Here is a 23737-nt window from a genome sequence, read left to right as displayed (position 1 = left end):
CACCACCTAGGTTAGGAAAGGGGGGAGAAAATTGCTAACGCCCTGACCCAGGGTCGAACTCGCAACCTCTCGCTTCCGAGCGCAAGTGCGTTACCACCCGGCCACCATGTTCTCACGCACTTTAAATGCAAACAAGTATTGAACAAACTGGTGAATGCGAGAAGTTCAAACCCAAGCTGTTCCAGCGTTGGTGTGTGGTATGAGGGTTAGCCGACGATAGCCGTCATATCAAGGTCATTTATACAATACAATACACGATTTCCGGAAAACATCGTCAAACATTATGCCGCTTCGGAAATTCCAAGCCTGGATGTGCTTTGTGGATGACGAAGGTTGTTTGGAAAACAAAGAACTTGAATCCAAAACCTATAGTTATATAGTCGTGTATTCACTGGGCAGTCACATATAATTACACACAATTTAGGCTAACACAATGTTCACCGCACAAACATTCAACTCCATGGAACAGTGTCTGAAATAACCACCAGCTGTTTTGATCAAAGAAGGGAGACCCTGGCTCGTGACACGTGCTGTCGACCTTGGACGCGTTAAGGTCAAGGTCGGCGCAAGGTCAAGGTCGCCATCAAGGCAAGGTCACCCTGGTTGATTGTCAGTCGAGAACGCCAGGGCTGCGGTTAAGACGTTCAGGTTCCGAAGAACTGTGTCGTTTGTACTGTGGAGACTGAAAGAAATAATCAACAGTACACTTAAAGGTTAATCAAAAAACCAAAGTCTTCGGAATACCTCCCCCGTTGCTCCCAGCAGCACCCTCAAGGAATGACAGAAAGATAAATAGGAACGAAAGACAGAAAGAAGAGTGTAAGAAACCCGAGTTTACAAAGTACATGCAGGGTGGAGAGAATGGAGAGAAAACAATTCTAGAACATGACAGACAATGCTGTGGTGCACATTTTCAAGAACGAGAAAGCCGCAGAATTCCGTCACTAGACAGACAGACAGTCAGAAAGACAGAGAGGCCCGGGGGAAGGGATGAGTGGTGGGTGTCTAGCGCACACAAAAATCGACCTGGCAAAGAAAAGTCCGCGGGAGAGGGACCCTCAGTTTTCTCCCTTACATTCTATTCCTTTAAAGACTACTCTCTCCGTGACATTGCACTTGATAGACATTGACATGTTACAATGTGTGTGTGTGTGTGTGTGTGTGTGTGTGTGTGTGTGTGTGTTTGTGTGTGTGTGTGTTTGCGTGCGTGCGTGTCTGTCACCTTGTGTTTGAGAGACTGAGAGAGAGAGAGAGAGAGAGAGAGAGAGAGAGAGAGAGAGAGAAAATTGGTTCGTGTATGTGTATCTCAGTGTCTGTTCTGTCTGTGATGATCAATATTTGTGGGTCTGTGCGCCCAACAGTGCGCGTTGATGAGTGCGTGAATTCGCGCGTGCACGCACTTGCGTGTCTGAAAAGAGGTTTGGCAATATCTCACATTTTTGTGCAGCTCCTTGCTGAGTTCGGCGAAGTCAGGCCGGTACAGCGGCTCGTGCGACCAGCAATCCTCGATGAGGGTCTGTCGGAAAAGAAACACAAACGTCTTCACTTTCAGGTTGAAACGCATTTAAAGATGCATAAGACACGCTAAATAGAATAATCAAAACCAAACGAGTATATCATGCATTTTCTTAATCTGGTATTATCGCATCGTATGACTAGCTAGGGGACCATTTCGTCAGCGCCACCGTTAAAATATTCATGCTCGGTTGGTACATGCGGCCAATGGCCGCTGACACCTCATGTTACAACTGGTCTTCAATGATACTTTTGGCTTTGGCTGTTCGTGACATTTCAATGTACGATGTACTTTGCGTTGATGCAAACAGAGGAAATTGCACTGTCAGTGGTATCAATTATTGAAAAAAGCAATTATGCAAAACATTTCTATATATTAACACACACACACACACACATACACGCACGCACGCACGCTCACACACACACACACACACACACACACACACACGCACGCGCGTACTAACACACCAATTATCAAGACTAAGTCTTTAAATAGGTCTTGGTGGAAAGATGTTGTACATTTTAACTAATGAACTTCTATTCACCTTAGAGATCAATGTTTAAGACACCGTTGTATCCATTAACCTTTGGACCCACTAGTACTACAAAGAATTTTTTTCTCGGCCTTGGCTTGTGAATTCAGGATTATCGTTAGCATTATCGTTAAATAGCTATAACGTGTCTGGAGAAAACCACTTTTTACACCGAGTGTGGTTGCTTTAAATCGGTAAACCAACGATCCAGACAGTGACTTCCTCCTTCCATTAGCCCAAGAGTTGATGGAATGCTCAATAAGGGTAACGTAAAGTCGCAGGACTGGGTCGAATCGGTTTTTGAACACTTCGCGTGCCGGGCCTTTATTTCTGGACCATGCAGTTCCCGTAATTTACTATCGCAATTCACTATAGTCGTGATTAAGGGCTCTTAACATTTACTCTATGTATTACGTGCCGCGCGGGTTTCCCTCAAACTATTTTTATTTTATTTTTTTTAAATATTTTTTTTGTACTATTGGCTGATTTGCACTCAAAGTAGTTGAATGTTGTCGAGTATCTGAATTAGCTAAAGAAACATACAGGCCTGGATATCTTAAAGACATTATTTAAGATCGTTCAGCATCATATGCAATATGTGCTCTGGAATAAAAACCCAGAATAATATTGGCAGAAAGCCAGAACGAACATAGGCATATACCAGCCGAGCATGAATATTTCAGCTGTGGCGCTGATGAAATGGAACCCTGACTCGTCCGGTGATGCGTTAATAGTACGAGTAATAACCTGATGCATAAAATAAACAGCGTGCAGTACGTTTACACACAAAAACAACAATTCCACAACACAACACAACCCCACATGAAAGTCTATTAGTCTCGACGAAAGATAGTATTCTTTCTATCTGGGCTAGTTTAAGTAAAGACATTGTGTTTGATTACGTAAAACTTTTGTAAAACATGGTATTTGGTTCCATTTTGGCATACCCCACACAGCCGCCTTTAGCCCCAGAACGTGATCACGGGAAATGTTGATTGCATTTTGGCGGGAGCATAAAGTTTGTTTGGCAGCAACATTAAAGGTATGTATAATCATCTGTAGAATAGTTTTGTGATAATGTTTTGACTGTTTATATCCTTATTTGCGACAAATCGTTGCGTCAACAGTCCTCTGAGCGGAGGAGCATCTTAACGCTAGGAGCGCCCAAAACCTTGCCTTAAATATTATCGCCCAAATAATGACACCATCGACCCTTTCAGTCTCCGTAATCGCTACATCGACAAAGCAATATACAACACTTAGGACAACCAATTTGCTTCACACCAGTTCCTCGCGTCGATCCATGTATGGTTAGCCGAGTGAGCCAAGACAGGCATAATAACACCCTGTCTGGCGAATTACGAGATGAGTAATTTTCTCAGGTTCACTGAGTGAACAAAACAATCTTCCAATTATTCCACACCTTTCTCTCTTCGATTTCCCATCAGTGTCAATACCTGTGAAGTGCTTGCGATTGGGAGGAAGATATATGTTGAAACAACATGAGAAAACACACTTCGACACCGTTAAAAGAAACAAGGCCAGAAAATCAGCTGTTTGCTCTGTCTCTGTTCTCTTCTTTATTGGCTTGGAGATGGCTGCTCGACGTAAAGATGTCTTCCTTCCTTTATAAACCATCTTGTAAATCACAATCATTGTATTGGGACGATACATCTCTTCCGGCTTTAACGTGGGATAGGAACAATTGGACACACACCAAAAAAATCAATTCGCGAAATTACTTCCGCACCACCCACCCCCACCCCCTAATCACATGGTAGGTACGCGAAGCAGGGCTAACGTGCTGTCACCTGTCTTCCGGTAGCTGGCGGCTCACACCTTGTGTCTGAACGTAAAGCACGGAACACGCGTTTCCGGACCTGTCTTCGTACCACTAATCCCACGTCGACTGTGCACATCTACATTTCCCAACCGAGGCATTATCTGATCAGGCCTTGAGTTCCTTCTGGTGAACTGAAGCTAAAGACGGCAGTGGAATGCGACGTTGATTGCGACATACTAGTCTTTTGAAGCAGTACAAGGTTGGGCACATTATTTGGCTGGAATGACAGTGTTGGTTAAGTGTGTGTTGGATGGGGAGTTCCAAAGTGTGTGTGTGTGTGTGTGTGTGTGTGTGTGTGTGTGTGTGTGTGTGTGTGTGTGTGTGTGTGTGTGTGTGTGTGTGTGTGTGTGTGTGTGTGTGTGTTTTGGAACAACTACAAATACCATACATATGTCAACAGAAACATCCTGGCTTTCGCATCAACTACGACTGAAAACCTTGCTGTGGAAACTTAATTACAATATCACAGTCCGGATATTTATCCGTAAGGGAAGCTAACATCATCTTAAGCTCAGGCTTCCATTTACAGTTTTTGTCTTTAAAGCACACGTGTGAACTAACCAGCTAATGTTCTTTGAGCTCGAACGAAGGTATATGTCCGGTTATTTACGCATATCAAAAACATACCTTTGTGTATCCTATTTGTCCCTAACACAATGGGTCTTTTTTCTTCTGGGTTTCCAAAGCATATTTCAAACAATAAAATACTTAAGTAGTCATTATTACACCATTCGAAAGGAAAAAAGTCAGAACAATAAGATATCGTAGCCGACAATCATTGCTTGTCTGAAAACGGGTTACAATAGTTCGAATTACCCCTGCCTTGCCTACATGATTAGATAATCGTCTGGGAACATTTAGTTAGTGCTAACGCCAGAGGATTAAAAAGACTTTTTTTTCTCTCTTTCAAATCGGGTTTAAGATTTGCCTCGATAATACAGCAGAGAGATAAGCAAATAAATAACTCGACAAAATACTTAGGTCACACCCTTTTCACTAAATAAAAGCTCATTAGTTTAGCTTCACACACCCAACACCCACCCCACCCTCCTTTATCCTCTTTCTATTCTTCGTCAAACACGATTCGCTGTCATTTCATGTATGCGCAAGGAATCCTAAACGTTCCTGAAGCTACATTAAAGGCACAGCCCTTCCTGTGTAAACGATTCGGCTACCCATATCAGATCTGACCAGACGCGTGTTTCTTTCAGGCGAGATATTCTTTGGGCTAGCCGCTCGCGAAGCTAGGAGGCGAGATTGTCTATGAAACGGTTTAATGGCTAGCTACGCAAGAATTAAACACCATTGGTTGATTCCAAAAAGGTCGTCTGCACTGGTCGGTAAAAAACCATGGACAGCCAATCGGATGGGCAGCTGCGTGGCCGTCATGTTTTCTCGCCAAGCGAGCAAGCCCAAAGCTACCTAGTGTTCGAGGCGAGAATTCTAGCGTCACTCGCGGCGAGATGTGCCCAAGAAACGGTACTTCCTCGCCCCACTCGCCAATTCTCGCCTGTAAGAAACAGGGGACAGGCTTTAACGTGGGGACAAGACCACCATCTCCACTTGGACACATACCAAAACAATCAACAGCCAAGGTGCTTTCGGTGCTGAGCAAAACTAAAATTACGAAATAATTTTTTGAATTTATGTGGAATTAATTCGTTTAAAAAAATCCCTCTCTGCACAGGAAGCAACGAAGGTAATTTCTGGAGGTGTCCAAGAGTAGGGATGCTCTTAAACTAGGTAAAAGCCTTGGCAGATCTGAGGCATCGAGCGGAACTGTCTCCTCGGGGAAGGACCGCGCCTTTAAAGTCACTTATTTCTAACCTACTTTTATACATCGATGCCCCGTTAAACTTTAGGGAGCGCCATTGTTTGAGCGGTTCTTGCATTGTGTCATCAGAGCAAACGATCAAGTTAGCTCTCTGTCTACGGCAAGTGTCAATAGGAATGATCGCAATCAGCAAGGGTGTGTCTTTTCTCCCTGGCTGCTGTCGCAAGAATATGGCAAAAAACGGAGACGGTTTGCACGTGCAGCTACCATGTTGACTCTGTCATTCACGTTGTATGGATTCCTTTTTATCACGCAGCGGGACAGGAAAAGGAAAAGTAAACAGTGAAGGTTAAAGTCTGTGTGGGTACGAGATATATGTGTGTGTGTGTGTGTGTGTGTGTGTGTGTGTGTGTGTGTGTGTGTGTGTGTGTGTGTGTGTGTGTGTGTGTACGCTCGTACAAGAAAGACGCATTTGAAGGGATGTGGTATGTGATTTTGTGACAATAGCTGGAGCTGGCAGAAAAGGAAAAAGCGTATGTGTGCTTTTATAATTTTTTGACGATGTCACATCCCGCCCCCCCCCCCCCCCTCCCACGTCCTTGCTCTTTTCGCTTTTTTGATTGTTCAACAAATCTGTCAAATTCAAAATCGCACAGAAATGTGAGGTGTATGTTTTGGGAAACAAAATACTCCATACTGTATGAAAACACTTGGAACTACTCAATGCTAGAGAATAACAAAGGTCTGTAAAGATAATCAGAGAGGGAGACGACAATCAAAACATACACTCACGTTAAAACATCAGACAGGGAGACGACAATCAAAACATACACTCACGTTAAAACATCAGACTGCATGTAGCGTTTTTCTGACGAAACGCTCCAAAAAGTTACCCTTTAGGCCAAAAAAAATAATAGGTGTGGTTACGGTAACATAGCCCAAAAAAATAGGGTAGGTAGGTAGGCAATCACTTTTTTTTTTTTTTTTACTTTTTTTTCTAATGTGTACAAATTAAACCTACCGTACTTTCCGGGTGACAAGGCGCTTTGTTATCTAAGACGCACCCCCTTCTTTTAAAAAAAAAATTGTAATCCAGTCACCCATTGGACGCAGGGGGCCAATAGGGCGCACCAAAATGACCCAGTTTTTGCCATGAGAGGTGGTTCCCCTGTCATATCTGAGAGAGGAAACACTTCCTGCATCGGGGTCAGTGACCGGTCAGTGACCAAAGGCATTGTGATAGCTGGGTGGCCTTGTTAAAAGACACGACCTTCTTCCCAGGGGTCAATGACCCAGTTTTTGCCATGAGAGGTGGTTCCCCTGTCATATCTGAGAGAGGAAACACTTCCTGCATCGGGGTCAGTGACCGGTCAGTGACCGAGTTTAACAGAGTGGAAATCTGTGTGTGCGGCCAGATCAAAGGCAGGGCAGTACCTAGTAGCTGAAACATGCATTATCACAAGTTGTTTGACTGGTACTCAAGCGGTCTCTTTGATTTTTTTCGTATTTCATACACGGATTAGGCGCTTCGTTATACAAGACGCAGGGGTCGAACTCGAGGAAAAAAGTCGCGCCTTATGACCCGGAAAGTACGGTACTTGACAGGGAAATAAGTGTGCGACACGGGCGCTTTCGCTTTCATTGCGTTTTTTGCACTCGGTTTTTTTTTGTTTTTTTTTTGACAAATGTAATAAAAAGTTATAGGATCGGCCCCTAAAAATAGGGTAGGTCGGGTTACCGTAACCACACCTATTTTTTTTTTTAGGCCTTACTGATTATTTTTGTAGTCTTGTTTTTGGAACGTTGATTGTTAATCTACCTACCTCAGATTTCTTCCTTGATAAAAACAAAACATAACAGCAATAGCAAAACTAAATGTTCAAAAGAACATGCATTTTTAAGATTTACGCTTGCTGTGCTACTTTTCATTATTACGGGTGTTTTTTTTAACACTGTCAAGAAGTTTTAAATAAAGTTTTAATTTAAAGGCACACTCCTTCTCGTGAAACCAAGTTTGTCTCACCATCTGAGTCTTTTCTTTATTTGGTGTTTAACGTCGTTTTCAACCACGAAGGGTTATATCGCGACGGGGAAAGGGGGAAGATGGGATAGAGCCACTTGTCAATTGTTTCTTGTTCACAAAAGCACTAATCAAAAATTTGCTCCAGGGGCTTGCAACGTAGTACAATATATTACCTTACTTGACTATATTCTATACAAGAAACACTTAACAAGGGTAAAAGGAGAAACAAAATCCGTTAGTCGCCTCTTACGACATGCTGGGGAGCATCGGGTAAATTCTTCCCCCTAACCCGCGGGGGGTCCATCTGAGACCTGGCCAGACTTTCACACGAGACAAGACCACCCCTCCATTTGGTCACATCATAATAAACCAACAATATCCCCCTGACTGTTTTATGTGGTGAGTTGGATTTTTGTGATGTATTAAGTACTTAAAAAGTCACTAGAAAATTAATTCATAAAAAATCATCACTGTTAACAGAGAGCACACGGGCTGTTTATTTTTGGTATGTGACCAAGTTGAGGGATGGTCTTATCTCATGTGAAAGCATGGCCTTGTTGTCAACGATGAGGTGAACTGTTTACACGGGAATGAGGAGTGTGCCTTTAACCCATAAGCAAACCTTTAGTGGTATGGTGCAGTTGATATTTGCCAGGTTCTGCCTGTGACCGCTGCACACACTCCAGATGACGGACTCGGGAGGAAAACCGGGGAAAGGGTAGGACCCCCCGAGGACCTCGTACATAATTGTTCTGAAACGGTAAAGCGGGAATTCAACTCATCAAGATCATATTCGTTGCGACACAAAAGCTAGTAATGCTTTGATGTAGCTATAGCAAGACTGGACTAGCTGGTGTGTGTGTGTGTGTGTGTGTGTGTGTGTGCGTGTGTGTGTATGTGTGTGTGTGTGTGTGTGTGTGTGTGTGTGTGAGAGTGTGTGTGTGCGTATGTGTGTGAGTGTGTGAGTGTGTGTTTGTGTGCGTGTGTGTGTGTGTGTGTGTGCGTACGTGCGTGTGTGAACTGAATTGGTCTCTATCTAGCTTACACAGAAATCAACCAATTAAGCAAGCCACAAACGAACAGACATTCAAAATGAGACTAAAAGACCGCAATTCAGAATGGCCGAAGGCAGCCGGGTCACATGCAGAACTCACCCAAAAGCATAAACATCCGTTTCCGGTGAGGGCGCTGCGGTGGGCACCAGCCTAGGCGGCATTACTCTCAGCGAGCTGAGCAACTCTGGAGCCACATAGGACAGATGGCCTCGTGGTATGCACGCGTAGTCTTTCCTGAAACACAGAAGTGATCGATGGATTATGGATCTAATGAGTACCAGTGTCCTGAATGGTTCGCAACAACTAGCAACCATGAATCGCAGAGTCCTGCGTGTTTGTTCAGTCACACCCGTTTTAGGAGCGGCTGTGACCACACGGACTGCCGGCCTTTCTCAGATTTGAAGATGTGCATACATAGCAGTTAATTGGCTCTCTTTGTCTCCCTCTTCCTAATACAAAAATAACATTTTGCACTCTCTCTTTCTCTTTCTTCTCTCTCTCTCTCTCTCTCTCTCTCTCTCTCTCTCTCTCTCTCTCTCTCTCTCTCTCTCTCTCTCTCTCTCTCTCTCTCTCTCTCTCTCTCTCTCTCTCAGCGAAGACAGACTCCCTTGTCCTGTTGAAAATACCTCTAGTGACGAATTCTGCGGCTTTCTCGTTCTTGGAAATGTGCACCACAGCATGTCTGGTATTAAAAAGTTATATTTCTTCCTGTATGAACTTTATGAACTCGGGTTTCTTTCTCTCTTGTTAATTCTTTCTTTTTTCTGATCCGGCGTTCTCTCATTCCTTGAGGGGGCAGCTGGGGGCAACAGGGGAGGTATTCCGAAGACTTTGGTTCTCCACAGTACAAACGACACAGTTCTGTCTGTCCGTCTGTCTCTCTCTCTCTCGTTCATCCGTCCCTCCTATAAGAGGACAGCAATAACTTGGTAGAGTGTCTTTCCTATTGATTCTACAAGCGTGTGTGCATGCCGTAGATCTTTGCTTAGGTTATTTATTGGGCACAATTCAATTTCCCCCAAACACAGTCATTACCAACTTTCTCCTACCACAAAGTATTATCATGGCTAGCGGCAACTGTACTTCATCAAGGAAATGTTCTCCATAGTTGAACTCTCATATCGCACTTCAAAATTAACTTCATATTTTGTCACGAAGAAAAGTTTGAACATGGACGTGAGACAGTTGGAAATGTGTGCCATCTGGTCTGCCTAACTACTAGAAAAGAAGAAAAAGAACAAAAGAAATAACAAATGAAAAGAAAGGACGCTCCCGTTATTTTTAGTACACACGCATAGGTTTGTTTGTTTGTTTGCTTAACGCCCAGCCGACCACGAAGGGCCATATCAGGGCGGTGCTGCTTTGACATATAACGTGCGCCACACACAAGACAGAAGTCGCAGCACAGGCTTCATGTCTCACCCAGTCACATTATTCTGACACCGGACCAACCAGTCCTAGCACTAACCCCATAATGCCAGACGCCAGGCGGAGCAGCCACTAGATTGCCAATTTTAAAGTCTTAGGTATGACCCGGCCGGGGTTCGAACCCACGACCTCCCGATCACGGGGCGGACGCCTTACCACTAGGCCAACCGTGCCGGTCCACGCATAGGTGGTGTCCGCATTTATTTTAGTTCATGTACGATACTGTCTTAACATAAACAAAGCGAAACAAAACAAGATCGGAAAAAAGAAACAAAGGGAGAAAAACAAAACAAACATGAAGGCTCTCCCATTTCTAACTCCAGTAAAGGAACACCAGCTATATGTCGACATTTTGTCTGCCAAGTTGCGCAACTCGTTTAGCCTTCTTCTTGAAGGGAAATTAGTCTGAGATATCAGCAAGACATTTACATTTCCAATTACCTGCAGATTTGGCTCGGACACAAACAAAAGAAACAAAGCAAGAAGAAAAATAAATTAAAAGTAAGCTTAGAAGAAAGAGGAGGAGCAGAAGGATGGAGGGGGGGGGGGGGCAGTAGTGGTGGTGCGGTGTCTTATTCTCATAATCTGGAGTCAGGAGAGGAAATGAAGTCGGTGCAAAAAACGTTTCAATAATAAGCCTTCGGCGAAATGACACATTCATGTTCCAAACACAAACACAAAAGTATTTTATCTCCAAAACAAATCCCAACAAATCCAAGTAACCTGAATCTTTGCTTTGCCATGTTTTCCTCGCTCTCTCTCTCTCTCTCTCTCTCTCTCTCTCTCTCTCTCTCTCTCTCTCTCTCTCTCTCTCTCTCTCTCTCTCTCTCTCTCTCCCCCCTTCTTCGCTAGGCACACATTCTTCCCCATGTATCGGCGCAGGTCCCAGCCTGTCAGTCCTGTTTAATCCTGTCATTTTCCTGCACACCGTATCGCTCCCAGGAGAGGCAATAGCAACGCAAGGAAAAAAGCCATTCGATGTCAATGTCAAGGCAAACTCGGATTTGTCATAATTCTTCAGAGACCTGCTTTGACCTTGACCGACATTTGGGACACAGTCTCGTATCCATAGTAACGGCGCCGGGTAAAAATGTACCCCTGGGGACCTGGAGCTTTGTACTGGTCTGGTGAAGCGCTGCCGGTTTCAGCTGCGAAATTGTGCAGTGACAAGACATAAAATAGTGGGCAAAGAAGATTGAATTTATAAGGCAAACGACCAGGTACTGTGCGAGACTAATGTGCAAAAAGCCTGCTGTGGTAGATGCAGTTTAGGAGTAAAAATTGACATCCATTAATGCAGATTTGTGACCCTCCACCACGAAATGAGTCGCATGTCACCTCGCGCGGTTTTGCGCTAGGCTTAATAAAAGTCCGGGAAGTGTCTGGTAACAATGTGAGGGTCACCTTAGTCACAGGCTTAACACTCAAACAGTTTTTGCTCTTTTCTAAAACGGTTTTCACCACTGGATAGAGCATAAAAAACTCTTTAGAGCAATGTAAAAATATGAAAATCATGCAAAGGTGACATGCGACTCATTCCGTGGTGGAGGGTCACATTTGAAATTCTGTGTCTTTTCTTTTCTTTCTTTCTTTGCTTTTCCATCTGTGTCTGTCAGCCTGTAGTAAGTTTCGTTTTGCCTTTTTTTTTTTATAAAACTTAGGACTTTCACGAATTCAAATAAAACTAAAGAATTCAGCTAGCTTTTGCCGTTGGTTTTTTTTTCTTTCAACAATTTAATATCTAACAATTTTTAATTGTGAATACCCAATCTCAGTATTCTAGCCGGTTTGCTCGAAATAGCAGCTAGTGAATTTACTCTTGTTAACTCGTGCGGTGTCATAATTGTGTAATTCAGTTATCTTAAAGGCTCAGACAACAAGGACACCACTCAGAAATGAAAATAGATCGTTCTTTCGCTCACATTCACACAATGATTGTTACAAGGGGAATAAGAAACAGAAAACACACTGAAAAGTCGAATAAAATAAAAATAAGACGTTGTTCTTAGAAGCACCACTATCCCTGGAAAGGTTAGGTGCGTGCTCAGATGTAGAAGACATGTATCAGGTTTCTACCAGGGCTTGCGTTAATTGAAATATTTATACATATCCAAGGTGTTTGTTACATTTAGTCAAGTTTTGACTAAATGTTTTAACGTAGAGGGGGGAATCGAGACGAGGGTGTGTGTGTGTGTGTGTGTGGGTGTGTGTGTGTGTGTGTGTGTGTGTGTGTGTGTGTGTGTGTCTGTCTGTGCGTGTGTTTGTGTAGAGCGATTCAGACTAAACTACTGGACCAATCTTTATGAAATTTTACATGAGAGTTTCTGGGAATGATATCCCCGGACATTTTTTTTCATTTTTTCGATAAATGTCTTTGATGACGTCATATCCGGCTTTTTGTAAAAGTTGAGGCGGCACTGTCACACCCTCATTTTTCAATCAAATTGATTGAAATGTTGGCCAAGTAATCTTCGACGAAGGCCGGACTTCGGTATTGCATTTCAGCTTGGTGGCTTAAAAATTAATTAATGACTTTGGTCATTAAAATCTGAAAATTGTAAAAAAAAATTTTTTTTTATAAAACGATCCAAATTTACGTTCATCTTATTCTTTATCATGTGCTGATTCCAAAAACATATAAATATGTTATAATTGGATTAAAAACAAGCTCTGAAAATTAAATATATAAAAATTATTATCAAAATTAAATTTCCGAAATCGATTTAAAAACAATTTCATCTTATTCCTTGTCGGTTCCTGATTCCAAAAACATATAGATATGATATGTTTGGATTAAAAACATGCTCAGAAAGTTAAAACGAAGAGAGGTACAGTAAAGCGTGCTATGAAGCACAGCGCAACCGCTACCGCGCCAAACAGGCTCGTCACTTTCACTGCCTTTTGCACTAGCGACGGACTACGTTCAGTTTCATTCTGTGAGTTCCACAGCTTGACTAAATGTAGTAATTTCGCTTTACGCGACTTGTTTCTTCTTCTCGAAACACACGTATGGTGTGTATGCTGGAGCAAGGTACGGCGTGCTTTTGTGAACTAAAGTATTAAGTGACTTATTAAGTATTAAGTATCAATACTTATACCCTTTATAATGGATATTTGGGTTTTTTCCCACAAAATGAGGTATTAAATGTCTGTTGTACGGAAAAGGATGCCGAACAGCAAGCAAGAAAACAACAAACACAAAAAAACTAAAATTTAACAAATAAAAAGATGATTCATTTAATCTTTCTTGGTTTTCCAGCCTATGGCAAGTAAACACTTTTTTACACCCCCGGTATAGGGGTGTGTATAGGATTCGCTCGATGTGTTTGTTTGTTTGTTTGGGTGTGTGTTTGTGTTCGCATATAGATCTCAAGAATGAACGGACCGATCGTCACCAAACTTGGTGAACAGGTTCTATACATTCCTGAGACGGTCCTTACAAAAATTGGGACCAGTCAAACACACGGTTAGGGAGTTATTGGTGGATTAAGATTCTACAAGGACTTATAGAGGCACATATTAATGGTCAAAGGGAAATAACCTTCTCAGTTGGTGGCAGTGAGAATGGTTATTTCCCTTTGACCAACGGGGGTGTTTTTCCTACCTCGGAGGAATTTCTTGTTTTTTATTGATTTTTATTTTGGGCGGTCCAAATGTACCGCTATAAATTTACGTCTCCCGATATGCAAAATGTATGGCACCAACCTGTATTTACTTCCAACAACCATCTTTAACCCGGTCTTAAACAAACCATCTTCTGAAACCTAAATACCTTCATCAAGCAAAAAAGCGTCATTTAGTGCGTTCGCCATTACTAATCTATTGGACGTGACGCAGAACAGTGTCAATAAACGCCTACAAAAAATAAACGCCTACCAAAAAAAACCCACCTTCGACAGTACAGCACTAACGTATAACCTACTTTGATCCGGACAGAAATAAGTGTAACTTAACACTTCACGCGTGCAAGGCAGAAATGTAAGACAAGCTGATATTGATAAAAAGTTCTAACGGGACCATGCGTAGAGTACTTAATTACGTGAGTCTATTGTGCTTCTCGGGAAGCAAATGTGAGCAGGACAAGTACACATTTCTCCATTTCTGTCTCAGTCTTTTGTCTGAAACTTTCTTATAGTTCTGGTAGTCTTCTCCGAGCGATACGATAATAGATTATTGGATGATGCTGGAAGAATTAAGGCACACACAGACTTACTTGGTCGTTGCCTTTATTTTTGTACGATTGAGCACATGGAGATGATCGAAGCCAAAGAAACCCTAACCCTAACCCGGAATATCAATTTTGTTAAAGCACGTTTTAGAGTATCTAAAATCATTCATTTTGTAGAAATACGACAGATCGAGATGGTCGATGACGAAGATGCTATTTGTAAGCAGATCTATTTTAAAGCACGTTTCAGTGTCTCGGAAAGAATTCATTTTGAAAAAAAGAGAATATACCGAGATGATCGATGAAAGAGATGTTATATGTCTATTGATCTTTTATTCCAGCACGTTTCAGTTACTCCGAAAGAATTGATTTCGAGGAGAGAGAGAGAATTGAATTGAATTGAAATTTTTTTTTTTTACTTTTTTTTTTTACGAGGGTTACAGAATAAGCAATGCATAAATGCTTCTTTTCATCCGGCCCTCGCCCACTGAGGGGTAACAAACAAGAAGAAATAAAAGATAAGTTTAACAATAGTACAAATGACATATTTACCATAATTAACATGTCAAGCAACCAATAAGACATTTTAAGATGCATTAGGATTCTTTAGCAATGCTTGAAAATTATATATAACAAAGAAATATGTGTTTGTAAAAAAAAAAAAAAAAAAAAAAAAAAAAAAAGAAAAAAAATCCTTCATGAATTATATATAATCATGTTTTTCAATATAATCAGAGAGTACAGTTATATTTTGCCAGCTGCTTGATAATAGTTTTTATAAGTTTTGTAAAAGAAACAGCATGTAATATTCCTTGAATGATGTTTCATGAATTCGTAATTATATTTGGAATGGCGTTCCACATAATTGCTCCAGAATATAATAGACTCGACTTGTATAGGTCAATTCTTGGAGTTGGTGTAATTAATTTGTTACATTTTCTATAATGATTTATTTTGAAATTTGAGGCAATGAGTGTAGGGGCATTCCCTGACATAATTCTATGCATCATCACACCTTTGTTATATGCAAATCTATCTTTGATAGGAAGAATTTGCAATCGTTTATAATCAGTCATGGAAAGAGATGTATTTTTTAAAATAATTAATTTAACAGCTCTTCTATGTAAACTGCCCAAGTGTTTCAAAGTATTTGCACTTGCAGAGTCCCACACTGTGGACGCATAGTCAATAGCTGACTGAATATGTGCCTGAAAAAACAGTTTTCTTGTGCGAAGGTCTAGAAAGTGTTTGATTTTTGATAACTGAAATATTTTTTTGGATGTGTTTTTACAAAGTGTATCTACATGTTTTGACCAAGACAGGTTATTGTCAATAGTTATTCCCAAGACTTTATGGCTATCAACTTCGGTAACATCTTGATTTCGTATTAGCAATGTCGGAAATTTAGATGTTAGATTTTGTCTTTTTTGCCTCGTGGTAAGTAGCATGCATTTAGTTTTATTTGGATTCAGTGACATATGGTTTAGTTCTGACCATTCAAGTAATCGTTCAATGTTTTCTTGGAGGATATTTGCTAGTTTATTAAGATCTTGGTGACTAGAATGAATTGTAGTATCATCTGCAAATAGTTCACACATGCATTTTACAAATAGAGGTAGGTCGTTTATATATATAGAAAATAGTAATGGACCAAGAATAGAACCTTGTGGCTTACAAGAGTATGATTGTTTCAGATAAGTACTTTGCTGTCTGTCTGACAGGAAAGATGTTAAAATGTTTATGGAATCTGTTGCAATTCCATAAATCTCAAGCTTTTTGATAAGGAGTTTATGGTCAATTAGGTCAAAAGCTTTAGCAAAGTCAACAAATAGAGCAGCACAGAACTGATTATTATTAATGTTTGTCAGCCATTGGTCTACTAAACTAATAAGCGCTGTTTGACATGAGTGTTTTTGCCTAAAACCTGATTGATTATCATGGATCAATTTATTGTTCTCAAAGTGAGAAAGGATGTGTTTATTGATATGTTTTTCAAGAGGCTTTGAAAGGATTGATAGAATTGATATTGGTCTATAATTTGAAGGATTTGTAGTATCTCCTGATTTAAAGAGAGGAATCACTTTAGCCTGTTTGAATTGTTTAGGAAAATAGCTTTTGTCAATACAAAGGTTATAGATAAATGTCAATGTATCTGTGATAACTGGAGCTGCCATTTTTATAATTTTTGCATCCAGACCATCTATGTCACGTGTTCCGGTTTGTTTTAGATGCTGAAGATGAGAGTAAACATCCAGTATAGTCATTGGTGGCAGTGTATGCTGAAAATGTATCTGTTTTGAATTGCAGTATTCCTTTAAATGTTCTAAATTATTTGACTGTGTCCGATCACAAGAAATTACTTTATCAGCAATTTTTGAGAAATGGTCATTGAGTGTATCTGCAGAAATGTCAATTATTTGTGAAGATTTTGTTGACGTTTCTTTGTTTGTGAGTTGGTTAATTGCTTTCCAAATAGATTTTGAATCTTGTTTAGATGTAATGAGATGTTGAAAATAATGTTGTTTACTTTTTCGTTTCAAGGAATTTACTTTATTTCTTTGTTGTGTGTACTCTTCGTGGGTACCATGTTGTTTTAAGAAGTCACGGTAATTTGCAGCATTTTCTATGTCTTGGTCGATCCATTTGGGTTTTTCTGTCTGCTTTACTCGATGTGTTTTCAGTGGTGCATGTTTATTGTAAATGATAATGAAAATAGATGTCCAAAACTCTAAAGCTTCGTCAGGATTTGTAAAATTGTAAGTATTTGAAAGTGGGCTATTTTTGAGATCAGAAAGAAATGCACTTTCACTGAAATGAGAGAATGAACGATATGTAATAGTTTTGTGACCAACCCTTGGAATTTTAACCCCTTTACGAGACCAAGTGATACAAATGGGAAAGTGGTCACTGACAGAAAAAAAAGGGTACACATGTTTCTTTGATATGACGTTTTTCAGAAACATAAATATGATCAATGAGTGTTTTAGAATTGGGAGTAACTCTTGTTGGATTTTGGATCATTTGATGTATATTTAATAGATTAATAGTGTCGAACCAAGTTTTATTTTGTTTCAGAAGATCAATATTAAAATCTCCTAGAAGAATTATTTCTTTTGATTCATTTGAAACTGTATCCATCATATCCATGAATTCATCATACCAGTGAACCTTTTCTGCTGGATTTCGGTAGCAAAAACCAACAATGATTGGTGCTGATCTTTTTAATCCTATTTCTAACCAAATGCATTCAACACCAGGTGTTTCAAGATGATGAAGACGCTTGTAAATTATTGATTCGTTAATATAAACTAACAAGCCAGTTTCTAAGTGTTTTGTAGAATCTCTTCGTAATGTATTATAACCTGAAATGGAAATATCTGAATCAGGTATGATGTTAGATAGTCGAGATTCCGTAAAGCCAAAAATATGAAAGTTGTTACCGTTGTTTGAAAGTAAAGATAATATGTCTGTTATTTTGTTATATGCATGGTTAATGTTTAAATGGCCGATATGGAGTCCTTCTTTGAGAAGCCAATGATTTTGACAATTATTATTTGAAGATGCCATAAGATTAGTTTAGAAACCTAACAAAAATGTACGATGACGGAATATGGAGGAAGCTGAAATGTGTACAAATGAAATATAAACAATTATAGTTCATAAACACAATTCTAGATACAATATAACAGATTAATTAATGTTGTAGTATAAACAACAATGTCACAATATGCAATAGCTTTGAGTTGGTGATGAAGTCCTTTTTCTTCTCTCAAAGAATTGCAATCACTGAATTTTAGTTAAGTTAACAATGTCACAATATCACAATATGCAATAGCTTTGGGTTGATGATGAAGTCCTTTTTCTTCTCTCAAAGAATTGCAATCACTGAATTTTAGTTAAGTTAACAATGTCACAATATGCAATAGCTTTGAGTTGATGATGAAGTCCTTTTTCTTCTCTCAAAGAATTGCAAATACTGAATTTTAGATTAGTTAACAATGTCACAATATGAAATAGCTTTAAGTGGTGATGAAGTCCTTTTTCTTCTCTCAAAGAATTTCAATCACTGAATTATAGTTAAGTTATATGTCAATAATACAAAAATCCGTTAGAAGATTGGCCGTGAGCAACAAATATTCAAACTAGAGTTTCAAACACATGTTGACCTTGTTGCATGCTGATGAGAGAGAGAGAGAGAGAGAGAGAGAGAGAGAGAGAGAGAGAGAGAGAGAGAGAGAGAGAGAGAGAGAGAGAGAGAGAGAGAGAGAGCGCGAGAGAGAGAGAGAGAGAGAGAGAGAGAGAGAGAGAGAGAGAGAGAGAGAGAGAGAGAGAGAGAGAGAGAGAGAGAGAGAGAGAGAGTGGAACTAAAGGGGGGAGTTTACGTCCTCTCAGAAACTATTTCTATTTGGGACAAGAGTTGGTGATACGCTAAGGAGCTGGTAAAAGTGAGAAAAGAGGGGAGGATGACGGGGTGGCAGGAGTAGTGATGATAAAAGTTTGTTAAGAGGGATACATTCTTCTTCTAGATAGTGTGATTTAATATAATTGGGTTTGGCACCCGTTGTCTCCAAGAGCATTGGGAATAGGATGTTAAAAGTATACGTTTATTTTCCAAAAAAGTACTTTATAAAAAGTGATAAAATTTCAGAGCCACTTTATAAAATCAAAGGTTAAAACAGGTGATTCAGATTTGTACAGGGAGAGCTTAAAAGCAGATATATACAGCACATAGGCCTTTTTTCATTTCACTTGCAGTTTAAGAAAGCTATCTATGCCACAGTGACGCACCGAACACATTCGCTCACACAGATATGGGGTATATACACATGGTACTGGCCTCTAAATAATGTTGCGTATAAAATAGTTTGTCGTATATTGACGAGTAATTACATACATCTAAAATAGTTTTGAGAATAAAATAGATTTTCACCTAAGGAACGAACAAGAGAGTAGTTGGGGTATGGTGTGGAGGGTCTATTAGGGTGTGCGGTGCACAGCTACCGTCCCGCCGGGTGGAGCCCTGGCCCTTCGCTCCCGGCAGGGGGTGCCGGCGGGCGCACACACCCAATAGTAGTTGGGGTATGGTGAGCGAGAGTTGAGATGTGGTAGGTGTGACGTCTCGAGACACGAACCCCCTTCCTTCTGGGGTGGGGGTGGAGTGGGGGAGGTGGGGGACAGGGACGCGTACCCGCTGTACGCACAGGGAGGTGGGGGGATGGACCGGTGGAGAGCCTTTTTGAACGCGGCACTGTGTTTTAAGCCCGTCCGTTCTGTTAGGCTGTGGGGGAGAGAGATAATCTATCTATCTATATATATATACGACTTGTGTCTGTGTGTGTGTCCGCGATGCACGGCCAAAGTTCTCGATGGATCTCTTTCAAATTTGGTGGCCATATTCAGCTACACCCCGGACACAACCTGGTCGATGAGATATTTCAACACGTGCTCTCAGCGCGCAGCGCTGAACCGATTTTGGTTTTTCTCTGGATCCATTCCCAGTAACTCTTCCTTATCTTCTCCAGTGTTTTCAGCGTTTATCTCCCTTCCTTCGTGTGGCGTCAATCCATATTCCCGTTTCTATTTTTAGAAGGTCACTGTCGACAACGTTCAATCCATATTCCCGTTATACTATTTTTAGAAGGTCACTGTCCCGGCGAAGCTGGGTATTACTCTTCTCCAGTGTTTTGCGCGTTTATCTCCCTTCCTTCGTGCGGTGCGCCGGCAAACACCCGGCAAAGCCGGGTCCCCGGCGAAGCCGGGTCCCCGGCGAAGCGGGTATTCATCTAGTAAGCAATGTATACATGCTTTTTTTCATCCGGCCCTCGCCCATTGAGGGGTAACAAACAAGAAGAAATAAAAGATAAGTTTAACTATAGTACAAATGACATATTTACCATAATTAACATGTCAAGCAACCAATAAGACATTTTAAGATGCATTAGGATTCTTTAGCAATGCTTGAAAATTATATATAACAGAGAAATATGTGTTTGTATACAAAAAAAATCCTTCATGTTAGAGAGAGAGAGAGAGAGAGAGAGAGAGAGAGAGAGAGAGAGAGAGAGAGAGAGAGAGAGAGAGAGAGAGAGAGAGAGAGAGAGAGAACAGGCTAAAAAGTAGGAACGTAAAACCTCTCAGCCTAGAAGGAACCCCTACACCATCTTCCTGTTTTTCTGCGATTGCCACTTCCCTGGCATCATCCAAAATGTTAATGGCACAGCTATGGAAAACATTTCCTTTCCCGAAAAGGTGTGAATCTTTGGCCTTTTCAGCGAAGGACAGAACAAAGAAATCTTTTTTTGCGCACCTGATCCGTCTTCTTGCAGGAGGACGTAATTAAATGTGTTTGTATCGCACCACATCTTCGTGATTACTCCTCCCTCTTCAAAGCAACTGCTGTGGGAAAAATCTTGATATGCACGCTTTAATTAAGATCACAACTAAACAATTGATACATCTACCGTGTACAAAGCAGAAACATACAGAAACCCCTTGTCAAGACCACCCTCTCACCAATCATCTCTTTATACCTCAATAACAACGTACCGAGAAGGTAAACAGATCGGCACCAAAAGGGTTCTCCTGATAGTGATTTTGCTATTGTAATGACTGACGCACAATCTACTTTGCGATAAGACTCAACGGGTGCATATAACCTAATGTGCAATCGCTAATAGCTGGAACTCCCTGCGATTTACAACAAGAAATATATATTTATTTTCTCATTATAACTGAAGTGGTCAATATAAGAAGCCGGTATATGACGCGAGCCCTTTCCCTACATTCAACAGTCTGTCAGATTGCTTAAAATAGGCACTATGCTTGAGTGAGAAATCCTAAATGTCATAATATTGTACATGTCATGATACAATTTGAATACAGTCTTGTTTAAACCAAGTCAGTGACCTTGACTTTGACCTTTACCTGTTGTGCCTGGCCTCGGGAAGGCTGAAGTCGATGGCGGAGACCTTGACCCTAGGACAGAGGAAGATGTTGACGGTGTTGAGCTTGCGCAGCACGATGCCCTTGGCATGCAAATAGCCCATGCCCTGAGCCACCCCCTGCAGGATCTGCACGCGCGTGTGTAGCGTCATCTTCTCGCGCTGCACGTGAATCGTCTCGAACAGCGACTTGCCCGTTACGAAACTGCGGGAAGAAAGAAGAAATATGTATACAGAGTGCACACAAAATAATGTCCTTTGGCACCAGCAGTCGGTAAAACTTTGCCCAAAACTTTCATTGAAATCATTGAAAACATAGCCGTCATTTCAGCAGCTCTGTCTAAAAAAATTTTACGGTGTGGTAACAGGGACACAAAGAACTGCCTTAATCTTCGGCAAATTGTTATAGAGGCATTTTGTCTGGGTGGCCGAGTGGTAACGCACTTGCGCTCGGAAGCAAGAGGTTGCGAGTTCGACCCTGGGTCAGGGCGTTAGCAATTTTCCTCTCTTCGTTTTAACTTTCTGAGCGTGTTTTTAATCCAAACATATCATACCTATATGTTTTTGGAATCAGAAACCGACAAGGAATAAGATGAAATTGTTTTTAAAACGATTTCGGAAATTTGATTTTAATCATAATTTTTATATGTTTAATTTTCAGAGCTTGTTTTTAATCCGAATATAACATATTTATATGTTTTTGGAATCAGAACATGATGAAGAATATTATTAAAAGTAATTTTGGATCGTTTTATAAAAAAATAATTTTAATTACAATTTTCAGATTTTTAATGACCAAAGTGATGCTGAAATGCAATACCGAAGTCCGGCCTTCGTCGAAGATCGCTTGGCCAAAATTTCAATCAATTTGATTGATAAATGAAGGTGTGACAGTGCCGCTTCAACTTTTACAAAAAGCCGGATATGACGTCATAAAAGACATTTATCGAAAAAATGGAAAAAAAGTCGGGGGATTTCATACCCAGGAACTCTCATGTAAAATTTCATAAAGATCGGTCCAGTAGTTTAGTCTGAATCGCTCTACACACACACACACACACACACACACACACACGCGCACACACACACACACACACACACACACACACACACACACACCACGACCCTCGTCTCGATTCCCCCTCTATGTTAAAACATTTAGTCAAAACGCTCGTGTTCTAAATATATAACCAGACAATAAGCCACCCAACGCCCACCTAGCCCCTGAAAGATTTCCTTTCGTTTTAAAGGTCAGGAAAACAGAGATATTTTATGTAAAATGTATACCAGCGCAAAACTTTCCTCGGAAGACGTCAAGATGGTGTCCCTTCTTTCTAGGACACTACGACATACTCAGATGTCACTGTGATTAAGTACTATGCCCTGAAGACTCGCACGCGTTATCGCTGGTCGGTTCTTTGCACATGTACGGCTTTTGCTGGTACGATTTTTTTTGTATTTGTATTTCTTTAATTTTTACATTAAGTCAAGTTTTGACTAAATGTTTTAACATAGAGGGGGAATCGAGACGAGGGTCGTGGTGTGTGTGTGTGTGTGTGTGTGTGTGTGTGTGTGTGTGTGTGTGTGTGTGTGTGTGTGTGTGTGTGTGTGTGTGTGTGTGTGTGTGTGTGTGTAGAGCGATTCAGAGTAAACTACTGGACCGATCTTTATAAAGTTTAACATGAGAGTTCCTGGGTATGATATCCCCGGACGTGGTTTTTGTGTGTGTGGATAAATGTCTTTGATGACGTCATATCCGGCTTTTTGAAAAAGTTAAGGCGGTACTGTCACACCCTCATTTTTCAATCAAATTGATTGAAATTTTGGCCAAGCAATCTTCGACGAAGGCCGGACTTTGGTATTACATTTCAGCTTCGAGGCCTAAAAATTAATTAATGACTTTGGTCATTACAAATCTGAAAATTGTAATTAAAATTTTGTTTTTCAAACGATCCAAAATTACGTTCATCTTATTCTTCATTATTTTCTGATTCAAAAAACATATAAATATGTTATATTTGGATTAAAAACAAGCTGTGAAAATTAAAAATATAAAAATTATGATTAAAATACAATTTCCAAAATCGAGTTAAAAACAATTTCATCTTATTCCTTGTCGGTTCCTGATTCCAAAACCATATAGATATGATATGTTTGGATTAAAAACACGCTCAGAAAATTTAAAACAAAGAGAGGTACAGAAAAGCGTGCTATGCAGCACAGCGCGACCATTACCGCACTATTCTGGCTTGTTGATTTCACTGCCTTTGCCACGAGCAGTGGACTGTGGATGCGGTCTTGGTGAAAAAATGCAGTGCGTTCAGTTTCATTCTGTGAGTTCCACAGCTTGACTAAATGTAGTAATTTTGCCTTACCCGACTTGTTTTTATTTTGTGCACCAACAAACCCCATTTCAATAATTAAACGCACGCACGCAAAAACACACACACACAC

General features: G+C 40.6%; 1 protein-coding gene across 1 annotated transcript in view; it reads right to left on the bottom strand.

Moving 5' to 3' along the window:
• Positions 1-111: 111 nt before the first annotated feature.
• LOC138946081 (uncharacterized) overlaps positions 112-23737 on the bottom strand; it is a gene marked incomplete in the record, with an annotated part of 65726 nt that continues 42100 nt past the window's right edge. Inside the window, 5 exon segments of the mRNA XM_070317594.1 lie at positions 112-682; positions 1436-1516; positions 8314-8443; positions 8846-8980; positions 21267-21488. Of these exon segments, the coding sequence (XP_070173695.1) occupies positions 611-682; positions 1436-1516; positions 8314-8443; positions 8846-8980; positions 21267-21488 (640 nt within the window).

Source organism: Littorina saxatilis, linkage group LG1 (assembly GCF_037325665.1).
Source record: "Littorina saxatilis isolate snail1 linkage group LG1, US_GU_Lsax_2.0, whole genome shotgun sequence".
Lineage (NCBI taxonomy): Eukaryota > Metazoa > Mollusca > Gastropoda > Littorinimorpha > Littorinidae > Littorina > Littorina saxatilis.
Note: the sequence above shows the minus strand (reverse complement) of the source record. Positions and strands in the feature narration are given on the sequence as shown.